This window comes from Hemiscyllium ocellatum, chromosome 8 (genome assembly GCF_020745735.1).
Source record: "Hemiscyllium ocellatum isolate sHemOce1 chromosome 8, sHemOce1.pat.X.cur, whole genome shotgun sequence".
NCBI lineage: Eukaryota > Metazoa > Chordata > Chondrichthyes > Orectolobiformes > Hemiscylliidae > Hemiscyllium > Hemiscyllium ocellatum.
This window is the reverse complement of record NC_083408.1, coordinates 101,947,996-101,969,341: the sequence shown is the minus strand read 5'-3', so window position 1 is coordinate 101,969,341 and position 21,346 is coordinate 101,947,996. Positions and strand designations below refer to the sequence as shown.

The window sequence follows — 21,346 nt, the reverse complement described above, 5'->3', positions numbered from 1 at the left end:
ATGCAAATGAATGTACTATTGTTACATTTGTGGATGACACAATATCAGGTGGGAAGTCAGGTACGGAGGAAGACACAAAAAAGTCTCCAGAGCTCTAGGGACAGGTAACGTGAGTGGGCAAAAACTTGGTAGATGGAATATAAAGTGGGAAAATGTGAGTTTATACCCTGTGGCAGGAAGAATGGAGGAGCATGACATAATTTAAATGGAGAAAGATTGTGGAAGGTTGCAGCATCGAAGGATTTGAGAGCCCTCATTCATGAATCACAAAAATCTAATGTGCAAGTTCAGCAAGAAGGCCTTTATTTCAAAGGGAATAAAAAATAAAAATAGGGAAGCCTTAATAAAACTATGTAAGGCACTAATAAGGCCACAGTTGAAATACCGTGAACAGGTTTGGTCCCCTTATCTCAGAAGAGACAGATTGAAATTAGATGCACTCCAAAGAAGGTCCATTGAGTTAATCTTGGACCTGCAGGGATTTTCTTATGAAGACAGGGTGAGTAGGTTGGGGCGATACCAGTTGGAGTTTGGAAGAATGAGAGGCTGCCTTATTAAAACGGACAAGATTCTCTGATTTCTCTCCCCAGTGGCTGACAGACCTTTTCCAGCAATTTCTGTTTAAGAATGTATGGGGACTTGACAGCGTATTTGATATCTGCAACAAATACAAAGTTTTGAATAGGACTTTGGGCTGTTAACTCAGTTCAGATGGTTAGACTGGAGATGCCAATCACAGTAAATCATGTCATTCACAGAAATCTAACCACTACAACTGAAAGAACATTTGGTTTTGTAATTCAAAGACTACCATGGTAAGATTTTCAGAAGATGTATTCTAGCTCTGACTTGAGACTCTCTGGGGTTCTTGCCTCTTTTGGAACATAGTCAACCATTTCTGCATCCTGATAGGGTCCAACTCTGCTGGAAATCTTGGGGACACTTGCAGGGTCTGGAGCAGGGCATAGATCAAGACTCAATGGCAGACCCAGGGCTTTTGGATCCACTGAGCTTTGACTTGGAGGCAAGGCCATTATGTAGAGGACTGTGGAAAACTGTGTGCATTGCAGCTACTGACTGCTGCCATTTCTAAGGGGTTGCTTAGTATCTGATATTTCCCATGAGTGATGATTGGAACCATCACCAATGGATCCAGGCATCCAGATGTTGCCATCTCCATGGCTAAGGCATAATGAACGACCACAGGCACCAATGAGGGACACATCTATCCAGAACCCTAAGACTCGAAACAACTTCCAGCAGATGTTAACCAGCCTCTGAATGTAGAGTTTGCTGCAAAAGATACTGTCCTGATTCAAAGAAAGTGCAGGAGGGCCACAGTTTCTCATTTTCAATGGCAGATTGAGTCACAGGGTCATAGAGATGTAGAAGGTCATGGAAACAGACCCTTCAGTCCAACTCGTCCATGAGACCAGATATCCTAAATTAATTGAGTCCCATTTGCCAGCATTTGGCCCATAGCCCTGTAAACCCATCCAGATGCCTTTTAAATGTTATAATCATACCAGCCTCCACCACGTCCTCTGGCAACTCATTCCATACATGCACCACCCTCTGCGTGAAAAAGTTGCCCCTTAGGTCCCTTTTAAATCTTTCCCCTTTCATCTTAAACCTATGCCCTCTAGTTTTGGACTCCCCCACCCCAGGGAAAAAACCTTGGCTGTTCACCTTATCCATGGCCCTCATGACTTTATAAGCTGCTATAAGGTCATCACTCAACCTCCGATGCTGAAAGGAAGCCTTCAAAAACTGAGCTAATGAGAGTCGAGATCCTGCGGATGAATGTTACAGATTGCTTCTGCTGAATCGGATATCCCGGGATACAGTGAGAAATTGATATGTGCTGACGAATTTGAGGTTCACTGCGCTGGAGACATTAAATGGTGAGAGTACCAATCACAACATGACCAACGTCACTAATAGGAAAGGATTCCATTTTGTCAATGGTTTTCAGCTTATCTATGAACATCATGACCACATATTAGAAGTCTGGCCCCTGGTACTCTGGAAGATGATGCATCTATCGTTAATCCCTCTCAGGTTCCTGCTTCATTCCAAGATCCTTCCAAGGATGCAAGAGCAGGGCAGCACTTCACAATTAATCTTGCTTGGTTGCAAGGACATGGAAGTCTGAGTATTCGTCACAGTTATCTCTCGTTAGTGCAAGGACTCCCACCCTCCTAAGAAAGGGTGAGTAGGCCATCTGCTGTGGAATTCTTCACACACACAAATTATGAAAGACAAAGCCTAGCTTGCAGTGTTTGAACTGGTGCACAGCTGGGTTTGGGACATAGCATAGTACAAAACTGGAAGATCCATAAGACCATAAGACATAGAAGCAGAAGTCGGGCATTCAGCCCATCAAGTCTGCTCCACCAATCAATGAGATGTGGCTGATCTGATCATCCTCAACTCCACTTTCCTGCCATTTCCTCAGAACCCTTGATTCACTTATTAATTAAAAGCCTATTTACCTCAAATAAACTTAATAACCCACTATAGCCTTCTGTGGTACAGAATTCCTACACTCTGAGCGAACAAACTCCTCCTCATCTCAGTCTTAAATGTACGACCTCTCACTCTGAGATCATACGCTCTGGCCACAGACTCTCCCAAAGGATGAACAACTGTTCCAAATCTATCCAGTCAAGTCCCTAAGAAGCTTGAATGTTTCAATAAAGTTAGCTATTATTCTTTTAATTATCATTCATGTAGCAACAGGTACTGCTGCTGCTGAGAGCAAGAGGAACATCATGGTGGCCTGGCAAATATTAATGAGTGAGCACCGTAAAATTGGACAAGATGATCTGGTGGAGCTCAGAGAGAGAAACCCACAAAGAAAAAAATGACGCTTGCAGAATTTTGCAAAAATGTAGTCCTCAATGTCTTTTCTGTGCATGATACTCAACAGAGGCAACTATTGTATTAACAGTTTTTAGAATGACATTTGAGCCAATGACAGGCAAGAATACAAAGCCTGTGCCATAGAAATGTTAGGGTGTTATACCAAGTAAACTACTTTACATCTGTTATTGTTTAACAAAATCCTGAAAAGTAAAACAATGCAATGCCCAACTGTCATCGTTAAAGCAGCTTTACACCAAATTAAAAAAAAAAGACACTTCCAGAGGCAAAGAGAAAATTAAGGAACTCTTTCAAGGAAAGCAGATTTCAACATCCACTCATTCATCATTTACTTTATTTTTACAAATTCAACAAATAGAAAGTACAGCTGGTTACCCAGACTGTTTACTGACCCTGACTCCGAGATGAAAGAAACTCAACGTAACACGTCAGTTTGTATATAGTTTTGACAACAATTTTCAGTCAATGTTTGATTAAGTACTGAAAACCTGAGGAATGGTGGGTCAATTTGAAGTAACAATGCACTGTTTGAGAATGACTGTACTTTCCCTGATCTTGAGAACGGCTGTTAGTGGCGTAGAATGCTATCAGCCAATGTGAGTAGAGATTGAAATTTTTAGCGTAATTAAATCTGGTACTAAAATTGATGTAAGCTTTTAGATGGTTAAAGAGAAAACCAACTATTATTAAATCTATAAAACAATGCAGGATTTTGAACAAGTGTCTACAATTTCACAACCACCATGTGCAAGATAACATCAAGGTTATACCATTGAATGAATAATTACAGAGGCATGGATTTAAGATTGTAGGTTACGTGTCACTACTAAGCGATGGGAACATGAGCCTTGTTTGCCACTAACACAGTGTTGCTGTTAGCTAAAAAGATGTTCTGTCTATTAACAAATGAATAATGTGGCATATGACTTTCAGTACCAGTGCGATGCTAATTAGTTAGGCTGCGTGTCCTAGAGATTGGTGGATTGCACCAAACAGCATATTTCTTTAAATATTTGTAACAAGCAATATATTGACCATATTCAACTAGCTCACATCTGCAAAACTCACAATGCAATATCTAGCTTTAGATGTGATCCTGCAATTGGACAACATTTGCTGGATAATCCTAAATGTGCAAAGAATTACACTGACAACCAGTAGGGGAATAGCAGTCAACTTGCAGAGTGCACATGCAGAAGGAAAAAAAAGGTCAGAGGGAACATAGTACACATAACCCTTTTCTTTACAGACACGCACAGTGCCTGTTTCAACACAACAAAATGGATAATAATAAAAAACAATGATAGAAAATGCCTGGTTAACATTTTAAGAAAAACGTGGCTATTAACAATCAATTCAAAACCATTAAACTATTCCAAGTATTCTCGATTTCTCAATGAACCACAAGTGGGAAAGGACAAAGAGAGATTAGTGTTTCTTCTGTTAGCTGCCCAGTTTTCTGGTGCTGCACACAGTGATTAAGCTGACGATTAACTGTTGGTGATGTCCATTTTGTTGAAATTGAACATAATGTCAAAAAACATGGCTATTAACAATCAATCTGTATGAATGTATGTTTTTCCATGGCAATGTCTCTACCAATTAGAATCCAATTACAAATCAATCAGCACTCTCCATTCAGGCGTTTTAAATATTGCTTTTCCTCTTGATTTGGTATTCTTGTGAAATGTTCTGATATACGTTAGCTTCAACGAACTGTTCTGTTTGTGATTCATAAAACAATTTTTTGGGTCAAAGAATAAATACAACTATGTTAAATAATCCATTTCTCAGTCAACTCTCATTGACTCATTTTAAGTGTACTTCTAAAGAATTTGGTGCCGTGATAAATGAAATCCTGGTTGACAGTTTTCCATTTCTTCACACGATATATTAACTTCCAACAACTTCAAATGCTAAGAAACACACATTTTTGTACTATGTAACATTTGGCCAAAGAAATTTGCTATTAGAATTTCTGTAAAACATTGGCCAATAGAGAGATGGACATTATGTTCATTTTCAACAATATGGACATCACCAACAGTTAATCATCAGCTGTGTGCAGCACCAGAAAACTGGGCAGCTAACAGAAAAAAAATTAATCTCTCTTTGTACTTTCCAACTTGTGGTTTATTGGGAAATCCAGAACACTTGGAATAGTTTAATGGTTTTGAATAAGGCTTGAACATTCATGACCAACTTACACTTACCCACACATCCTTGGCCCCCTGGTGGAATCTCAAAACCTTGGTCACAATGGCAACGAAAGGATCCATCTGTATTTTCGCAATATCCATGAGTACCACAGATCGTTCCATTCATACACTCATCAACGTCTGCACAAACCAAAAGAATTGGAATTAATTACTGATGTTCAGTATTGTTCAGCCATACTGAAAACCTAATTAGTAGTGATTACTGGATTCAGGGGTTCATTCTTCAGTGCATTATGATGACCCTACTCATAGATGCAGGTTTGCTTGCTGAGTTGGAAGGTTCATTTCCAGACATTTCATCACTCTTCTAGGTAACACCTTCAGTGGGTCTCCAGGTGAAGTACTGCTGCTGAGCCCTGCTTGACATCACCACAGGAAATGACATCACCAACCCAAAGAAGCCCAAATATATAAATAGAAAGCAGGAATCAGCAGCAATACTTTGCTAGGAGGCCCACTGAAGATGTTACCTAGTAGGGTGATGAAACATCTGGAAATGAACCTACCAGCTCAGCAAGCAAACGTACATCCAGAACCTCAACCTGAGCTACAAATCTTCTCAAAACTCACTAAGATTCTATTATAAATTGACTGGGTTAATGATACTCCACAGATAAATTTATGTTCTTACTGTTTATAATAGCAAGAAAACCAATGAGGAGGTCCAATGGATTTCAGATCTATTGATCGCTACTTGATCATTTAGGAAGATTAAAGTTACCACTGTCAGGGCAATGACATTGACTTTGGCCTCTTCCCACATGACAGTAATCCTGGGTTAAATGTCTATATTCATTTTTCTTATTTTTCTCTCCCAAAATGTATGAACTTCAAACCTATTCAAGATGAGTCTTTGTTTGATCAGATGGTTTACAAAAAGGACCAAAATGAGTTAAATCATGAGGCAATTGCCAAGGTCTACAACCCTAATTATTTTATCGAATTATATTTTTCAACCATTAATGAACATCTGTTTGGTATTTCTAGGGAGCACTATCCACTTGAGTCCTGTTTGACAACAGTGATTTCTTTATAAGTGAAATGCATACACTTTCTCAGTAACTGCTTAAGAACGTTCAAAAAGATTGGATGGAACTTAATTCTTGCTGAAAAGAGATCATTTTTCTCAATGCATTGTTGAAATATAAGGTTGATGGCTCAATAGCACCTGCAGCACAGAACCTCCAGCTGCAGATTATCATTTGGCAGGTAAATCCTCAAAAGCAAAGTTCGACAATACCAAATACTAATGCTTAATAGGAATTCTCAAAAGACATGGCAGAGAAGCATTTTGACAATCATTAAAGTTCAAGACAGTTCATATAAACTATTAAAAGGGCCACTGTTAGGTATTTTACTACATTCTGTAACCATAATAAATTGTAACAGCTGCACATAGTTGGAACAAAGCTTTTGGTTTCATTGCTAATATCAACATAATGTCAGCACTATAACATTCATCAAGGATGTGGCTAAGGTAGTGCTAAACTCCAAGAGTCCAATTTTAACTCTGGATAAATGAATGAATTGTGAGTAAGTTGACATCTTGTACTTAAAACAGGCTATATTATATTTTGGTTGTTTCCAATCTATTCCTTACACACAGTACATTCATGTATCACTCTAATAAATGGAAATGTCAGCTTGCCTAACAGCACTTCAAACCACAGTGACATTGTACAGTGAGTGAATTAAAAATATACTGCAATCAATTCAAAGGGCCTTTATTGGTCAGCACGTTGAGTATAGGAGTTGGGAGGTCATGTTGTGGCTGTACAGGACATTGGTTCGGCCATTTTTGGAATACTGCATTCAATTCTGGTCTCCTTGCTATAAAAAGGATGCTGTGAAACTTGAAAGAGTGCATAAAAGATTTACAAGGATGTTCCAGGGTTGGAGGGTTTGAGCTATAGAGAGAGGCTGAATAGACTGGGACAAGTTTCCCTCCAGCTTGGAGGCTGAGGATGGCCTCACAGAAGTTTATAAAATCTGAGGGGCATAGATAGGATGAACGGCCATGGTATTTTTTCCCAGGTTAGGGGAGTCCAAAACTAGAAGGCATAGGTTTAAGGTGAAAGGGGAATGATTTAAAAGGGACCTAAGGTCCAACTTTTTCATGCAGAAGGTGGGCTGTGTATGGAATGAGCTGCCAGAGGAAGTGGTGGAGGCTGGTATAATTACAACATTTAAAAGGCATCTGGTTGGGCATATGAATAGGAAGGGTTTAGAGGGATATGGGCCAAGTGCTGGCAAATGAGACTATATTAAGTTAGGATATCTAGTTAGCATGGACAAGTTGACTGAGGGGTCTGTTTCTGTGCTGTACAACTCTATGACTATAAGTCAAATATAATTCAATATCATACAACCAAACATTTTATATTCCTGGGAGTGTTTTGGAATGAATATATCTTCAAGGATGATTGGAACATTATTTATTACAGATGACAATTTCATGGCAGATTGCTTTTCCTGTCACACTTGTGTGAAATGATAGTAGTATCCTATAGGATACCACCAAGGCAAAACATTATTATAAAAAAAGTTGGAGTCTTGTTCAGATTGAAGAAACATATATTAATTATTTCTTATTAAAGTGTAAGCACATTGTTGGAAACAACTTGTAACCTAGCTAGCACTAGAGTGTGGTGAATTCACAGAAACATAGCAACCTGGAGGAGGAGCAGGCTATTCAGCGCTTTGAGCTGGCTCTGCCATTCAACAGGATCTAACTCAACAAGGGGTTCCTACTTCCCCCCCATAAGCTTTGATCTCCTTCACCTCAAGTTCTATATATAAATCATTCCTGAAAACTTACAATATTTTAGTGATGACTCCTGTCAGTAGTAGCAAATCCACCAACTCACCACTCTCTGGTGAAAGATTTTTCCTCATCCCAGTCCTAAATGATTTACCCTGTTATCCTGAGACCGTGACCCCTGGTTCTGGGCAACCCAGCACTCCGGAACAGCCTTATGTATCTACCCTGTCTAGTCCTGTGGAATTTTATAGGTTTCTATGAGATCTTGCTTCTGAACTCCAGTGAGTATAATCCCGACTGATTTAACGTCTCCTCATACGTCAGTTCCGCACTCTTAAGAATCAATCTGGTAAACTTTTGCTGCATTCCCTCTATATCAAGAACATCCTTCCCGAGATAAGGAGACTGGAACTGCATACAATATTCCCAGTGTGGTCTCACCAAGGCCCTGTACAATACCCCTATTCACTAATTTGTTATCCATTAATGACCTTGAAAGCCATTAATTATCTTGTCATAAAGGCAATTAAGAACAGATAACAAAGATTGGCCTTGCCAGTGACACTGAACCTGAACAAGAAAGAAAAAAGAACTTAATTAAACTAACCTTAATCAAATTCACTAGTTGGGAAAGTGAAGGGATTTTGTATAGCTCTGCGTTTACACCTATTCCATAATATTTTTTACTAGATTTAAGATTTGTTAAGCTACTGTTGCAACCAATTGTGTCAGAATGCCAAAAAATGTATTCAGTTAAAATTGAACCCTTTGATGCAGTTAAGTTAGTGTCATACAGCACAGAAATGAACCCTTCGGTCCAACCAGTCCATGCTAACCATGTTCCCAAATGAAAGTAGTCCCACCTGCCTGTGCTTAGTTCATTTTCCTGTACCCATGTACCCTTCTAATTATCTTTTAAATATTGTAACTATGCCTAATCCACCACTTCCTCTGGCAGCTCATTCCACACACAAACCACTACTTAAGTAAGAAAATTGACCCACATATCCTTTTTAAGTCTTTCTCCTCGCATCTTAAAAATATGAGCCCTAGTTTTGAACTTCCCCACTTTTGGGAAAAGCCCTTGTCATTCACTTATGTATGCCCCTCATGATTTTACAAACTATGATAAAGTCACCCCCTAACCTCCAACACTCCAGTGAAAATTGTCCCAGTCTTCCCAGCCTATTTTTCCCTCTTGCCAACATAGGATTGTCAAGAGGATTATGTTGGTGCCCTCTATTTTAATGTGGGAATGTTTGTAACATTCTCCCTGAAGAGTTCACAAGTAAGTCCTTGGTACAATTCAAACCCAATAGTCTCCTTCTCTCCAAGAAGATCCATTTGAAATCCATCCTCTCTAGAGACTGAACAAGTTCATTTTCTTCACTGTATAACTAATGCTTGTGTTAACTTTGTGAGTCACGTCTTTGGTATTTTGAATTGGATTAAACATTGACAAGTTTAATATAATGGAACACTTCTGTAAACTGCAAAGGACTTTCAGGTCTCAAACGATCTCTCCTTATTATTCCATGTTTGCACAGGATGTATATGTCTGTCTGTAAAATAAGCAATAAACTCATGCAACAGCATGTTGCATATATGCTCACATTATACATAGGTAAAAGACTGAGAGCAGAACATGACCTCATTCTGTCTGCCATCTGTATTTGCCCATTAATATCTTTAGTTTCAATACTTTCTTTTATTAGCAACGAATGACACGTGCAAAAACAGTATGGAATAGTGGGTACTCACATTCACCATTACACAGTCTGAGCTTTATGGATCCAATAAAGCATCACATTAAAATAACAAAGTGGTCAAAGCACAGGAATGGAAGCAGTCTGTGAACAGTTAATGGTTTACCCCCTTGATTAATAAATATAAGGCAGCATGGGAGCAGCTTAAATATGTAAAAGAAAGGAAATTAGAAAACAGGGAAAAGTACAAAAGTACCCAAATTTATACTGAAAAGAAAATCACAGATTTCCTCCTAGCTTTATCCTTCCTCTGAGCTAGCAGAGCAGTTTTAGACCTGCCAATCTAAACATTCTTCAGAGTTGGTTGTTGTCAATGCTGTTACTTGACAGTAAAATTAGCCGTTGTGGATCGGAGGTGACTTGGCAACTTTTCTTTGCCCATCTAAACCATCCATATTCCTATTCGTTACTCTCCAAACTGAACACACTTAATAAATCAAGTGAGGAATAATTGTAAGAATAATAGAAATTGGAGCAGGAATAAAGTATACAGACACTCAAGCCTGCCCTATCTTTCAATAGCCTTCATGGCTATCCTCTGCCTCCTCTGCATGACAATCAGTGATTCAAATCTCTCATCATCTGAATTGAAAGTGTTAAAGTGTTGATACGTTTAAAGCAGGAAGACTACAAATACTGGCTTGACTGAAACGTGAATGTTTGGACTTGGTCAATCTAATGAATATCATATGCACAGAGCACTAACCCAGTCGCAAAAGTCAACAGGCATTATACAATTCCCGAAAGGAGCATTAGACAGGTTTCCTTTAGGAACTGGAATATTTTTTCTTCCAAATTTCAAAGCTGTCAGTAATTTATATTCTACATGAATATAAAATACAGCTTTGGTACTGTTCATTAATTTTAGATCTTTTAGAAGTTGGATATTTACTTAATGCTGGCAGCACTGTGGGGCTATGTTGAGGTCACAGTAAATTCTAGAACCGAGAGAATTTGTAATGCGCATTTGTTGAGTGAGAGGTATTTCAGAAACTTCAGTCACTGTTGCTTCAACAAGAGTTAACTTCAGTTAATTTAACCTTAAAAAATTTCTCCAGGTATATAGTAGATTTGTACTAAGTATGAAGTCCATCTGCACTGATAACTATCAGACAGTTTAATTAAAGCTGAAATTATGCTGCTATGCTGCCATTTTTGATTTAATGCAAGGCGGTTTTAAGCAAATATCAGCATTAAAATGGCATTATGTTTTGAGTCGCTTCCTAATCTGTTCCCAAATTGCACTAAGTTCTAGCAATGTGGGACTCTCTCCTTGAGAGATGACTAAAGCTGCCTAAGTTTTAAGAAGTTCAATATACCTTCAGTCTAGACTTTTTAGATTAGCTTCCCTACAGTGTGGAAACAGGCCCTTCGGCCCAACCAGTCCACAACGACCCTTCCAAACAGTAACCCACCCAGACCCATTTCCCTCTGACTAATGCATTTAACACTTTAGCATGGCTAATTCACCTGACCTGCAAATCTTTGGTCTAATATGAGGTTAAAGTGAGGGGCATGGATAGGATAGACATAAATAAACCCCTCTCCTTGATGGAGGGATAAATGACTAGGACATAGATTTAAAGTAAGGGACAAAAAGTTTAGAGGGGATGTGAGGAAAAGATTTTTCACCCAGAGGATCATGGGAATTTAGAACTTACTGCCTGTGAGGGGTAGAGGCAATAACCCTCATAACATTTAAGCAATATTTAGATGTGCACTTGCAATGCCAAGGCATACAAGGATATGGACCAGGTGTTAGAAAATGAGATTAGAATAGTTAGGTGGCTGTTTTTGACTGGTGCAGATACAAATGGGCCAAAGGTCCTTTTTATATGCTGTAGACCTCCATGATTTTAAATACTACTTTAACTTCATGGAATGTGCCAGGTCCATTTGGTTATAAAGTTTCCCTAATGCGTTTAATCTCAGGGTGGAAAGATGCTTTAACATAAAATTGAACTTTGTTGGGGAGCATAGTTTTGAGTATGAATCAGACGTGCATGCAGTACAGTAGTTATGACTATGAGACCGCTAACCAATAGACCATAAGACCATAACTTATCGGAGCAGAATTAGGTCATTTGGCCCACCAAGCCTGCTCTGCCAATCAGTCATGGCTGATGCATTTCGCAATCCTATTCTACTGTCTTCTCCCCATAACTCTTGATCCCCTTATAAATTAAGAACTTATTTCTCTCTGTCCTAAGTACAATTCAATGACATAGCCTCCACAGTCTTCTGTGACAAAGAGTTCAACAGATTAACCGCCCTCTGGCTGAAGAAATTACCCCTCATTTCAGTTTGAAAGGATCGCCCCTTCAATTTGAGGTTGTACCCTCTGGTCCCAGTCTCTCTGACTAATGGACACATCTTTTCCATGGCCATGCTATCCAGGTTTCTCAGTGTTGAGTAAGTTTCAATCGGATCCCGCCTCATCCTCCTCAAATCCATAAACCCAGAGTTCTCAACCACTCCTCATATGACATGACCTTCGTCTCCAGGATCATTTTTATAAACCTCCACTCAACCCCTCCAATGCCAGGATATCCTTCCTTAGATATAGGGCCCAAAACTGCACACAACATTCCAAATGCAGTCTGACCAGAGTCTAATACAGGTTCAGCAGGACATCCCTGCTGTTGTATTTTAGCCCTTTGAAATGAATGCTGACTTTCCATTTGCCTTTCTAACTAACAAATGGACCTGCATGCTAAACTTATGAGAGCATTGAACTGAGACTCCCAAGTCCCTGTGCTTCAGCTTTCTGAAGCTTTCCCCACTTCGAAAAAAGCCTATGCCTCTACTCTTCTACCAAAGTACATAACCTCACACTTGCCCACTTGCCACTTGCCACTTGCCACTTATTTGCCCACTCTCTCAGCCTGTCCAAGTCCATCTGCAGCTTCCTCACTTCCTCAACACTTTCTGCTCCTTCATCTATCTTTGTGTCATGTGCAAACTTAGCAACAATGCCTCCAGTTCCTTCGTCCAGATCATCAATGTATAACTTGAATAGTTGTCGTTCCAACAGGGACCCTTACTAAACTCCACTAGTCACCAGGTGACATCCTCAAAAAGACCCCTTTATTCTTATTCTCTACCCTCTGCCAGTCTGCCAATCCTCTATTCATGCCAGTATCTGCCTCTGCCATCATAGTCTCTTCCCTTATTAAGCTACCTTCTGTGTGGAACCTTGTCAAAGGCCTCCTGGAAATCCAAATAGATCACCCTTACTAGCTCACCTTTATCTTACTTTCTTTGAACGTCCTCAAAGAAGCCTCATGGATTTGTCAGGCATGATTACTTTACACAGAGGGTGGGAGGTACCTGGAACACGTTGCCAGCAGAGGTAGTAGAGGCAGGCACAGTAGATTATTTTAAGGTGCATCTCGATAGATGCATGATTAGGCAGGGAGCAAAGGGTTACAGATCCTTGGAAATTGGGTGATAGGTTTAGACAGTGGATTTCAATCGGTTCAGGCTTGGAGGGCTGAAGGGCCTATTCCTGGGCTGTAAATTTCCTTTGTTCTTTATGATCTTCCCTTGATAAAGCCATACTGACTCAGCCCATTTTTTTACCATGCACATCCAAGTTCTTCACAATCTCACTCTTCATGATGGCCTCTAAAATCTTACCAGTGACTAAGGTTAGGCCAACCAGCCCATCTTTTGCCTCCCTTCCTTCTTAGCCTCCATCCTTTCTTAAACAGGGGTGCTACACTAACCATTTTCCAGCCCTCTGACACTCTCCTTGACTCCAGTGATTCCTGAAAGATCACCACCAATGCTTCCACAATCTCTTCAGCTAACTCCTTTAAAATTCAGGGGTGCAGTCCATTTGGTTTGGGTGATTTATCCACTTTCAGACCTTTCAGCTTCCCCAGCACCTTCTCCTTAGTGATAGTCATTACACTCACTCCTGACCCCCCCCCCATTCCATTAAAGTTCCAGTAAGTTGCTAGTAACTTCTATTGTGAAAATTCATGCAAAGTACCTGTTCAGTTCCTCTGCCATTTTTTGTTCCCCATTACTACTTATCCAGCCTCATTTTTCAGCGATCCAATGTCCACTCTTGCCTCTCCCTTACCTTTTAGGCATTTATTTAAAAACTCTTGCAATACTCTTTGATATTACTCGCTAGCTTACTCTTAGATTTATCTTCTCCCTTCAATTTTTTTTATATATATCCTCTGTTAGTTTTAAAGGCTTCCCAATCCTCTGGCTTCTTACTGATCTTCACCACATTGTGTGCTTGTTAAAACTTTTATGCTGTCCCTGACTTCCCTTGTCAGCCATGTTTGCCTCATCCTGCCCTGAGCATGGTTCTTCTTTCTTGGGATGAATTTCTGCTGTGATCCTGAATTACCCCCAGAAATTCTTGCCATTGCTGTTCCGATGGTTCCCTTGCTGGGCTCCCCTTCCAAAAAACTCTGACTAGCTCTTCCCTCATGTTTTTATAATTTCCTTTACTCAATTATAACACCATTACATCTGATTTCAGCTTCTCCCTCTCAGAGTGCGGGGCAAATTCGATCATATCATGGTCATTGCCCCCTAGAGGTTCCTTCACCTTAAGCTCCCTGATCAAGTCTGCCTCATTACACATCACCAAATCCAGAATTGCTTGTCCCTTATTGGGCTTTAGATTAGATTCCTACAATGTGGAAACAGGCCCTTCGGCCCAGCAAGTCCACACCGACCCTCCGAAGAGTAACTCACCCAGACTCATTTTCCTCTGACTAATGCCCCTAACAATATGGACAATTCACCTGACCTGCACATCTTTGGATTGTGGGAGGAAACCGGAGCACCCAGAGGAAACCCACGCAGACACAGGGAGAAATGTGCAAATTCCACACAGTCACCCGAAGCGGGAATCGAACCCGGGTCCCAGTACTAACCACTGAGCCACCTTGCCATCCCACAAGCTGCTTCAAAAAATTATTTTGTAGACATCCCAAGAATTCCTTATCTTGAAATCACTGCCAACCTGATTTTCCCACCTGCATATTGAGGTAATAGAATCATAGTTCTCCCATGATTATTGTAACAGTGCCTTTCTTAATTGCCATTTCTGTCTCCTGGTTTATTTTCTTCCCCACCTTCTGACTACTGTGAAAATGCCTGCACTTATCTCCCATCAGGCAGGCATTCTTCACCTCTACCCACACAGATTCAATGCTTTCTGATTCCACATTACTTCTTGCTATCAATGTAATTTAATTTCTTACTATCAAGGCAACCCTGCCTCCTCTGCCCAAATGTCTGTCCTTTTGACAGAATGTGTATCCCCCGAGGTAGTAATCTCAGGATTACTACTACCTGAACCATGCATCAAACTTGGATAGAATAAATCAAGACAAGGAGTTAAATTCAAGGCTTGAAGTTGGGTGTGGGAAGAATGGGTTTCAGTTCACTGAGGCACTGGTCCCAGTACTGGGATAGGTGATGGGAATTGTGGATGGGTAGCCTCACTTGAAGTATGCTGGGACCAGAAATATCAAAAAGGTGGGGCTGTAGAGAGGGCTTTAAACCAATTGGGGGGGGTGGGGAGGTTTAGAAGGGGAAATGTGCAGTCAAACATGGCATCCTTATTACTGGGGAAAGGATGGAGACCAAGGGGATATGGCTGTACTGCAGAGCAAATATTTTTATAATTATACCAGAGTGGGACAGGAAAAGTTAGAGTGTGCAAGCATAAAAATAAAAAAAACTGTAAATATTGCTAAAGGTGGAAAAAAGTGGTTACAAGGTTAAAATAATAGTGAATTTCTTAAATGCTTCTGGTATTCAAAACTAAATAACTAAACTGCACAAATAGAGGTTAATGGGTATAATCCTGTAGCCATTCCAGAGATATAGTCACAAAACCAGGGGGTTCAAGCATGGGCTCAGGTATTTCAAAAAAAGTAATGCATGTTCCAGTTTACAGCCAAGTGTGATTGTGATTTCTTCATTGCTTCTGTTAGTGTATAATGACAAGGAAGTACCATTATCTGCCATGGAGGGTAGGGGCACTGGTCTGGCATGGGATGCTTCAGGTGGAATGTATAGTGAAATAACTCCACAGTTACTCTCGGTTACCAAGTCACCCTTTATTTACACATGAACAGTCCTTGATTGTAATACCGTGTCATACAGAGTCAGTTTCCTTGACCCTCAACCCCTTTGTTCGCCAGCCGGGGATCCCCGATTGGACCAGGTCAACAGCCACTATCTGGGAACTCCTATTCCAGCGGGCTGACCTAGTTACAATCGCTACAGATAGGGATGTGCAGAGTGTGTTGCGTTGTGGATGGATGAAGGGTGATGTGCTATGTGGGGCCTAATTGCTTTTATTGTGACTGGAAGTAAGTCCCACAGCACAAGAGGGGGCATGTCCGAGCACTTGGCAGCACCTGTGGCTCCCTGCAATCTCTTTGCCAGCCTGATGCAGCTCATATCAGCCCTCAGTGATGAGGAACCCCGTGGTTGACTGCACTTTCTCTTCAGGCAGGCATTATCGAAGCCAAGAGTTGTCCTGACTCCACCACTTTATGGTTTGGTGCTATGATGGTATTTGATGGAAAAAAAACCTATGCTCTGATTACATACCTTTTCGGTCAATAGACAATAGGTGCAGGAGTAGGCCATTCTGCCCATCAAGCCTGCACCACCATTCATTATGATCATGGCTGATCATCCTCAATCAGTATCCTCCATAACCCTTGATTCCACTATCCATGAGAGCTCTATCCAACTCTTTCTTAAACAAATCCAGAGACTGGGCCTCCACTGCCTTCTGGGTCAGAGCATTCCATACACCCACCACTCTCTGGGTGAAGTTGTTTCTCCTCATCTCTGTCCTAAATTACCTACCCCTTATTTTTACTCTGTGTCTTCTGGTTCGGGACTCACCCATCAGTGGAAACATGCTTCCTGCCTCCAGAGTGTCCAATCCTTTAATAATCTTATACGTCTCAATCAGATCCCCTCTCAGTCTTCTAAACTCAAGGGTATACAAGCCCAGTCGCTCTAATCTTTCAACATAAGATAGTCCCGCCATTCCAGGAATTGACCTCGTGAACATATGCTGCACTCCTTCAATAGCCAGAATGTCTTTCCTCAAATTTGGAGGCCAGAACTGCACACAATATTCCAGGTGTGGTCTCACCAGGGCCCTGTACAGCTGCAGAAGAACCTCTTTGCTTTTATACTCAATCCCTCTTGTTATGAAGGCCGGCATGCTATTAGTTTTCTTCACTACCTGCTGCACCTGCATGTTTGCCTTCATTGACTGGTGTACAAGAACACCCAGATCTCTCCGTACTGCCCCTTTACCTAACTTGACTCCATTTAGGTAGTAATCTGCCTTCCTGTTCCTCCCACCAAAGTGGATAACTATACATTTATCCCTATTAAACTGCATCTGCCATGCATCTGTCCACTCATCTAGCCTGTCCAGGTCACCCTGTAATCTCCTAACATCCTCCTCACATTTCACACTGCCACCCAGCTTAGTATCATCAGCAAATTTGCTAATATTATTATTAATACCATCTTCTATATCATTGATATATATTGTACAAAGCTGCGGTCCCAGCACTGATCCCTGTGGTACCCCACTGGTCACTGCCTGCCATTTCGAAAGGGAGCCGTTTATCACTACTCTTTGTTTCCTGTCAGCCAACCAATTTTCAATCCAAGTCTGTACTTTGCCCCCAATACCATGCACCTTAATTTTGCTCACTAACCTCCTATATGGGACTTTATCAAAGGCTTTCTGCTGTAGGGGAATGGGTCTGGGTGGGTGCGCTTCGGCGGGTCGGTGTGGACTTGTTGGGCTGAAGGGCCTGTTTCCACACTGTAGATAATCTAATCTAATCTAATCTAATCTAAATAATAGGCTCCAGCATCTTTCCCACCACTGAGGTCAGACTAACTAGTCTACAATTTCCTGCTTTCTCTCTCGCTCCTTTCTTAAACAGTGGTACAACATTAGCCACCCTCCAATCTGCAGGAACTGATCCTGAATCTACTGAACTCTGGAAAATAATCACCAATGCATCCACGATTTCTGGAGCCACCTCCTTCAGTACCCTGGGATGTAGACCATCAGGTCCCAGGGACTTATCAACCTTCAAATCTAACAGTCTCTCCAACACCAATTCTTGGCAAATATAAATTCCCTTCAGTTCAGGTCCTTCAGCCACTGTTACCTCTGGGAGATTGCTTGTGTCTTCTCCAGTGAACACAGATCTGAAGTACCAATTCAGGCAAGACAAGGGTTGCTAAATTAAAGAAACAGCCACCAACTTCAGAAAGACAGCAAAGGCTCAATTTAGTATATTTCATAATGTCTAAGACTAAGAGGGCTTGAGTTTCAGAACCATGAGATCATGCTGCAGCTGTACACAACTCTGGTGTGGCCACATTTGGAGTATTGCATACAGTTCTGGTTACCGCATATAGGAAGGATGTGAAAGGATTCAGAAGAGATTTTCTAGGATGTTGCCTGGTGTGGAGGGAAGGTCTTAAGAGGAAAAGCTGAGGGACTTGATGTTTTTGTCAGAGAGAAGAAGGTTGAGAGGTGACTTAATTGAGACATATAAGATAATCAGAGGGTTAGATAGGGTGGACAATGAGAGTCTTTTTCCTCGGATGGTGATGGTTAGCACGAGGGGACATAGCTTTAAATTGAGGGGTGATAGGTATAGGACAGATTTCAGAGGTAGTTTCTTTATTCAGAGAATAGTAGGGGCGTGGAACACACTGCCTACAACAGTGGTAAACTCGCCAACTTTAAGGGCATTTAAATGGGTATTGGATAGGTATATGGATGGCAATGGAATAGTGTGGATTAGATGGGCTTCAGATCACAACATCAAGAGCTGAAGGGCCTGTACTGTACAGTAATGTTCTATGTTCTATGCTTTATTTGTCAGCAACAAACCAAGTGGCTGAATTCTTCAGAAAAACAACGAAGAGCTAGTGAGTATTTAACTAGATACTAATCCAAACCAACCAGACCGATACAAAGATAGAAAATAACAGAAACTCAGCAGGATCTGGCAGCATCTATAGTGAGAGGGAGACAGAGTTAACATTTTGAGTCTGATATGACTCTTCTTGAGACTTGAAGAGGAGGAGAAAATGATGTTTTATATTCTATCGACAGAGTGTGAGGAGGAGTGAGTGGAACAGATGGTGAGGGTGTAGGGCAAAATAGAAAGGGAGTACAAATGGTGATGAAGGAGAGATTGGGATGTAAAATAGGTGTTAAGTGATTGGTGTGGGAAGGAGTATATGGGTCCTTTCTGCTGAGGGGAAAGGCAAAAGGATACAAGTAAGACACAGGACTGGGAGTTGTAATCAAATGGAAGACAGAGGTTACATTCTGAGATTGTTGAACTCAATGCTGAGTGCTAAAGGCTGCAAAGTAACTGACTGATGTAGTGCCAACAAGTCTTATAACACAATGTACTAGGGTTTTGTAGCTTTTCATTATGCAGAACAACTTGGAGGGGATACTGAAAACAACAAGAATCTAGGATAATTTCTGATGCCGTTTCCAGGTTTCTTACTGCAGAATTTTCCAATGCAAAGATGGAACAAAAAAAAATTGCTGTTGCCATGACGAATGAATAAACAGATATTGGTTGACTGTTCCAGTGATGGGATCGTTTCAATTTCAGGGTGGGAAAGAAAACTGTTGATTGAACAACTCTGGTTATTGTTCAGTCACAGATGTCAGATGGCGATACAAAGAAAAAGCAGCTTGCTTTTCACTTTTGAATTCATGTTTTGCATCATTTGAAAGAAGTTCGAATTTCACTGACAAATTACTCCTAGACATGTATAGGCTCATTTTGCACAGAATTGTGCATAAAGATGCTACTTTTATCTTTGACTGAGGTGTAATATAGGTGCAATGATCAGGTAGTTTTGGTTCATGTGCGAAGATTGTTGAAATGCGGAGGTGCAGTGAGCGGAGAGTGACTGCGCTTGACTTCAAGGAAACATTTTCCCCTTTGAAGAACCCTCATAAAATTCAAGTTAATTGTAACCATGCGGGGGGGGGGGGGGGGGGGGGGGGGGGTGTTGTCACTAAAATGAAGTAAAGAACTGCGGATGCTGGACATCTGAGGCAAAAGCTGAAATCACATGAGAAACTCAGCAGGTCTGACAGCATTGTCAGGGTGAAAGCAGAGTTAACATTTTGGGTCAAGAATGTGAAATGAGGAAGGGCTTATGCCCGAAACATCGATTCTCCTGCTTCTTGGATGCTGCCTGACTGGCTGTGCTTTTCCAGCACCACAATCTTGACTGATCTCCAGCATCTGCCGTCCTCACTTTCTCCTACAGTTAAATAGATTGTCTAAGAACTCTAGGACTAACAAAGCATGTATTACTTTGTGGAAATAGTCTAATTCCATCACATCATTCTTAATTCTTAAAGAATGCTCACCAATGCATTCTCCGATCGCTGTACGTTGGAAACCAGGTTGGCATCTTACGATGCACTGGTAGGACCCAACCGTATTCTCACATTTCCAGACTCCACAGACTGAGCTGCCATATAAACTGCATTCATCGATATCTAAGTCCACAAAAATACAAGCAAAGAGGTTGATCATCATTAGAAGGCATTAATATATTGCTTAATAAATGTGCATATTCTTAAAAGGACTTACACTTGTTTAAAGATTAATGTCAGAAGAGTATGTTTTGATTCATGAGCACTGGCACCAGTGCTGGGTATGATGTGGAGGTGCCAATGTTAGACTGAAGTCACCTGACGAAGGCATGTGACTTCTGACCAGTATTGGGGTAAGTGGGGCTACCATGAGATGTTCTAGATCTGAAGTACGCTGGAGACATAGTGTTCTTGCAAATTGTATAACTAGGGAAATACAGAGGATTTTAAAAGTAACTAGCGGGGGTAAGGTATCAAATATGGAGAGGCACAGTATATGAAAGAAATAAGGCAAATCAAGAAAATGGTTATGTGAGAAATGAGAGTTAGAGGTGGCGGGAAAAGTCAAAGAAAAGAACATAGCAGCCCATCAAAACTAGATGTTATCAAGATAAACAAAAGAAAATCGAAAGACTTTTGCATGGACAAGAAATATTGGGTGCTTGTGATGAATGGACAGGAATGATCATGGGTGATTTTACATATAAACTGGAAAAATAAGATTGGCAGTAGCAATTTGAATGAGAAGTTCACAGAATGATTTAGGCATAGGTTCTTAGAATAGCATATTCTGGAACTGACTGGGCAGCAAGTTATTTTAGACTTGGCGAGCTGAGTCACATGTTTTTTTATTAGATTACCTACAGTTTGCAAACAGGCACTTTAGCGCAACAAGTCCACACTGACCCTCCGAAGAGTAACCCACCCAGACTCATTTCCCTACATTTACCCCTGACTAATACACCTAATGCTATGGGCAATTTAGCATGGCTAATTCACCTAACCTGCACATTTTTGGACTGTGGGAGGAAACCCACCTAAGCACGGGGAGAATGTGCAAACTCCACACAGACAATCGCCCGAGGCTGGAACCTGGGTCCCTGGCGCTGTGAGGCAGCAGTGCTAACCACTGTGCTGCCCCAAAGGGATTGGACAGTTTTGGATTAGGTAACAATTTCACTGCTTTTCACAGGTTTGTTTCTCTCCACCAGCCTCGGGAGATCTCTTGCTGTGTCTTATCAAACCTGCCTCATTA

At 40.9% G+C, this 21,346-nt stretch overlaps 1 protein-coding gene across 1 annotated transcript in view; it reads right to left on the bottom strand.

Annotated features, from left to right (window-relative positions):
* LOC132818217 (latent-transforming growth factor beta-binding protein 2-like) overlaps window positions 1-21,346 on the bottom strand; it is a 437,178-nt gene that overhangs the window by 61,997 nt on the left and 353,835 nt on the right. The window contains exons 26-27 of the mRNA XM_060828998.1: window positions 20,083-20,214; window positions 5,100-5,225 (exon numbers count right to left, since the gene is read on the bottom strand). Of these exons, the coding sequence (XP_060684981.1) occupies window positions 5,100-5,225; window positions 20,083-20,214 (258 nt within the window). The remainder of the gene's footprint in view (window positions 1-5,099; window positions 5,226-20,082; window positions 20,215-21,346) is intronic.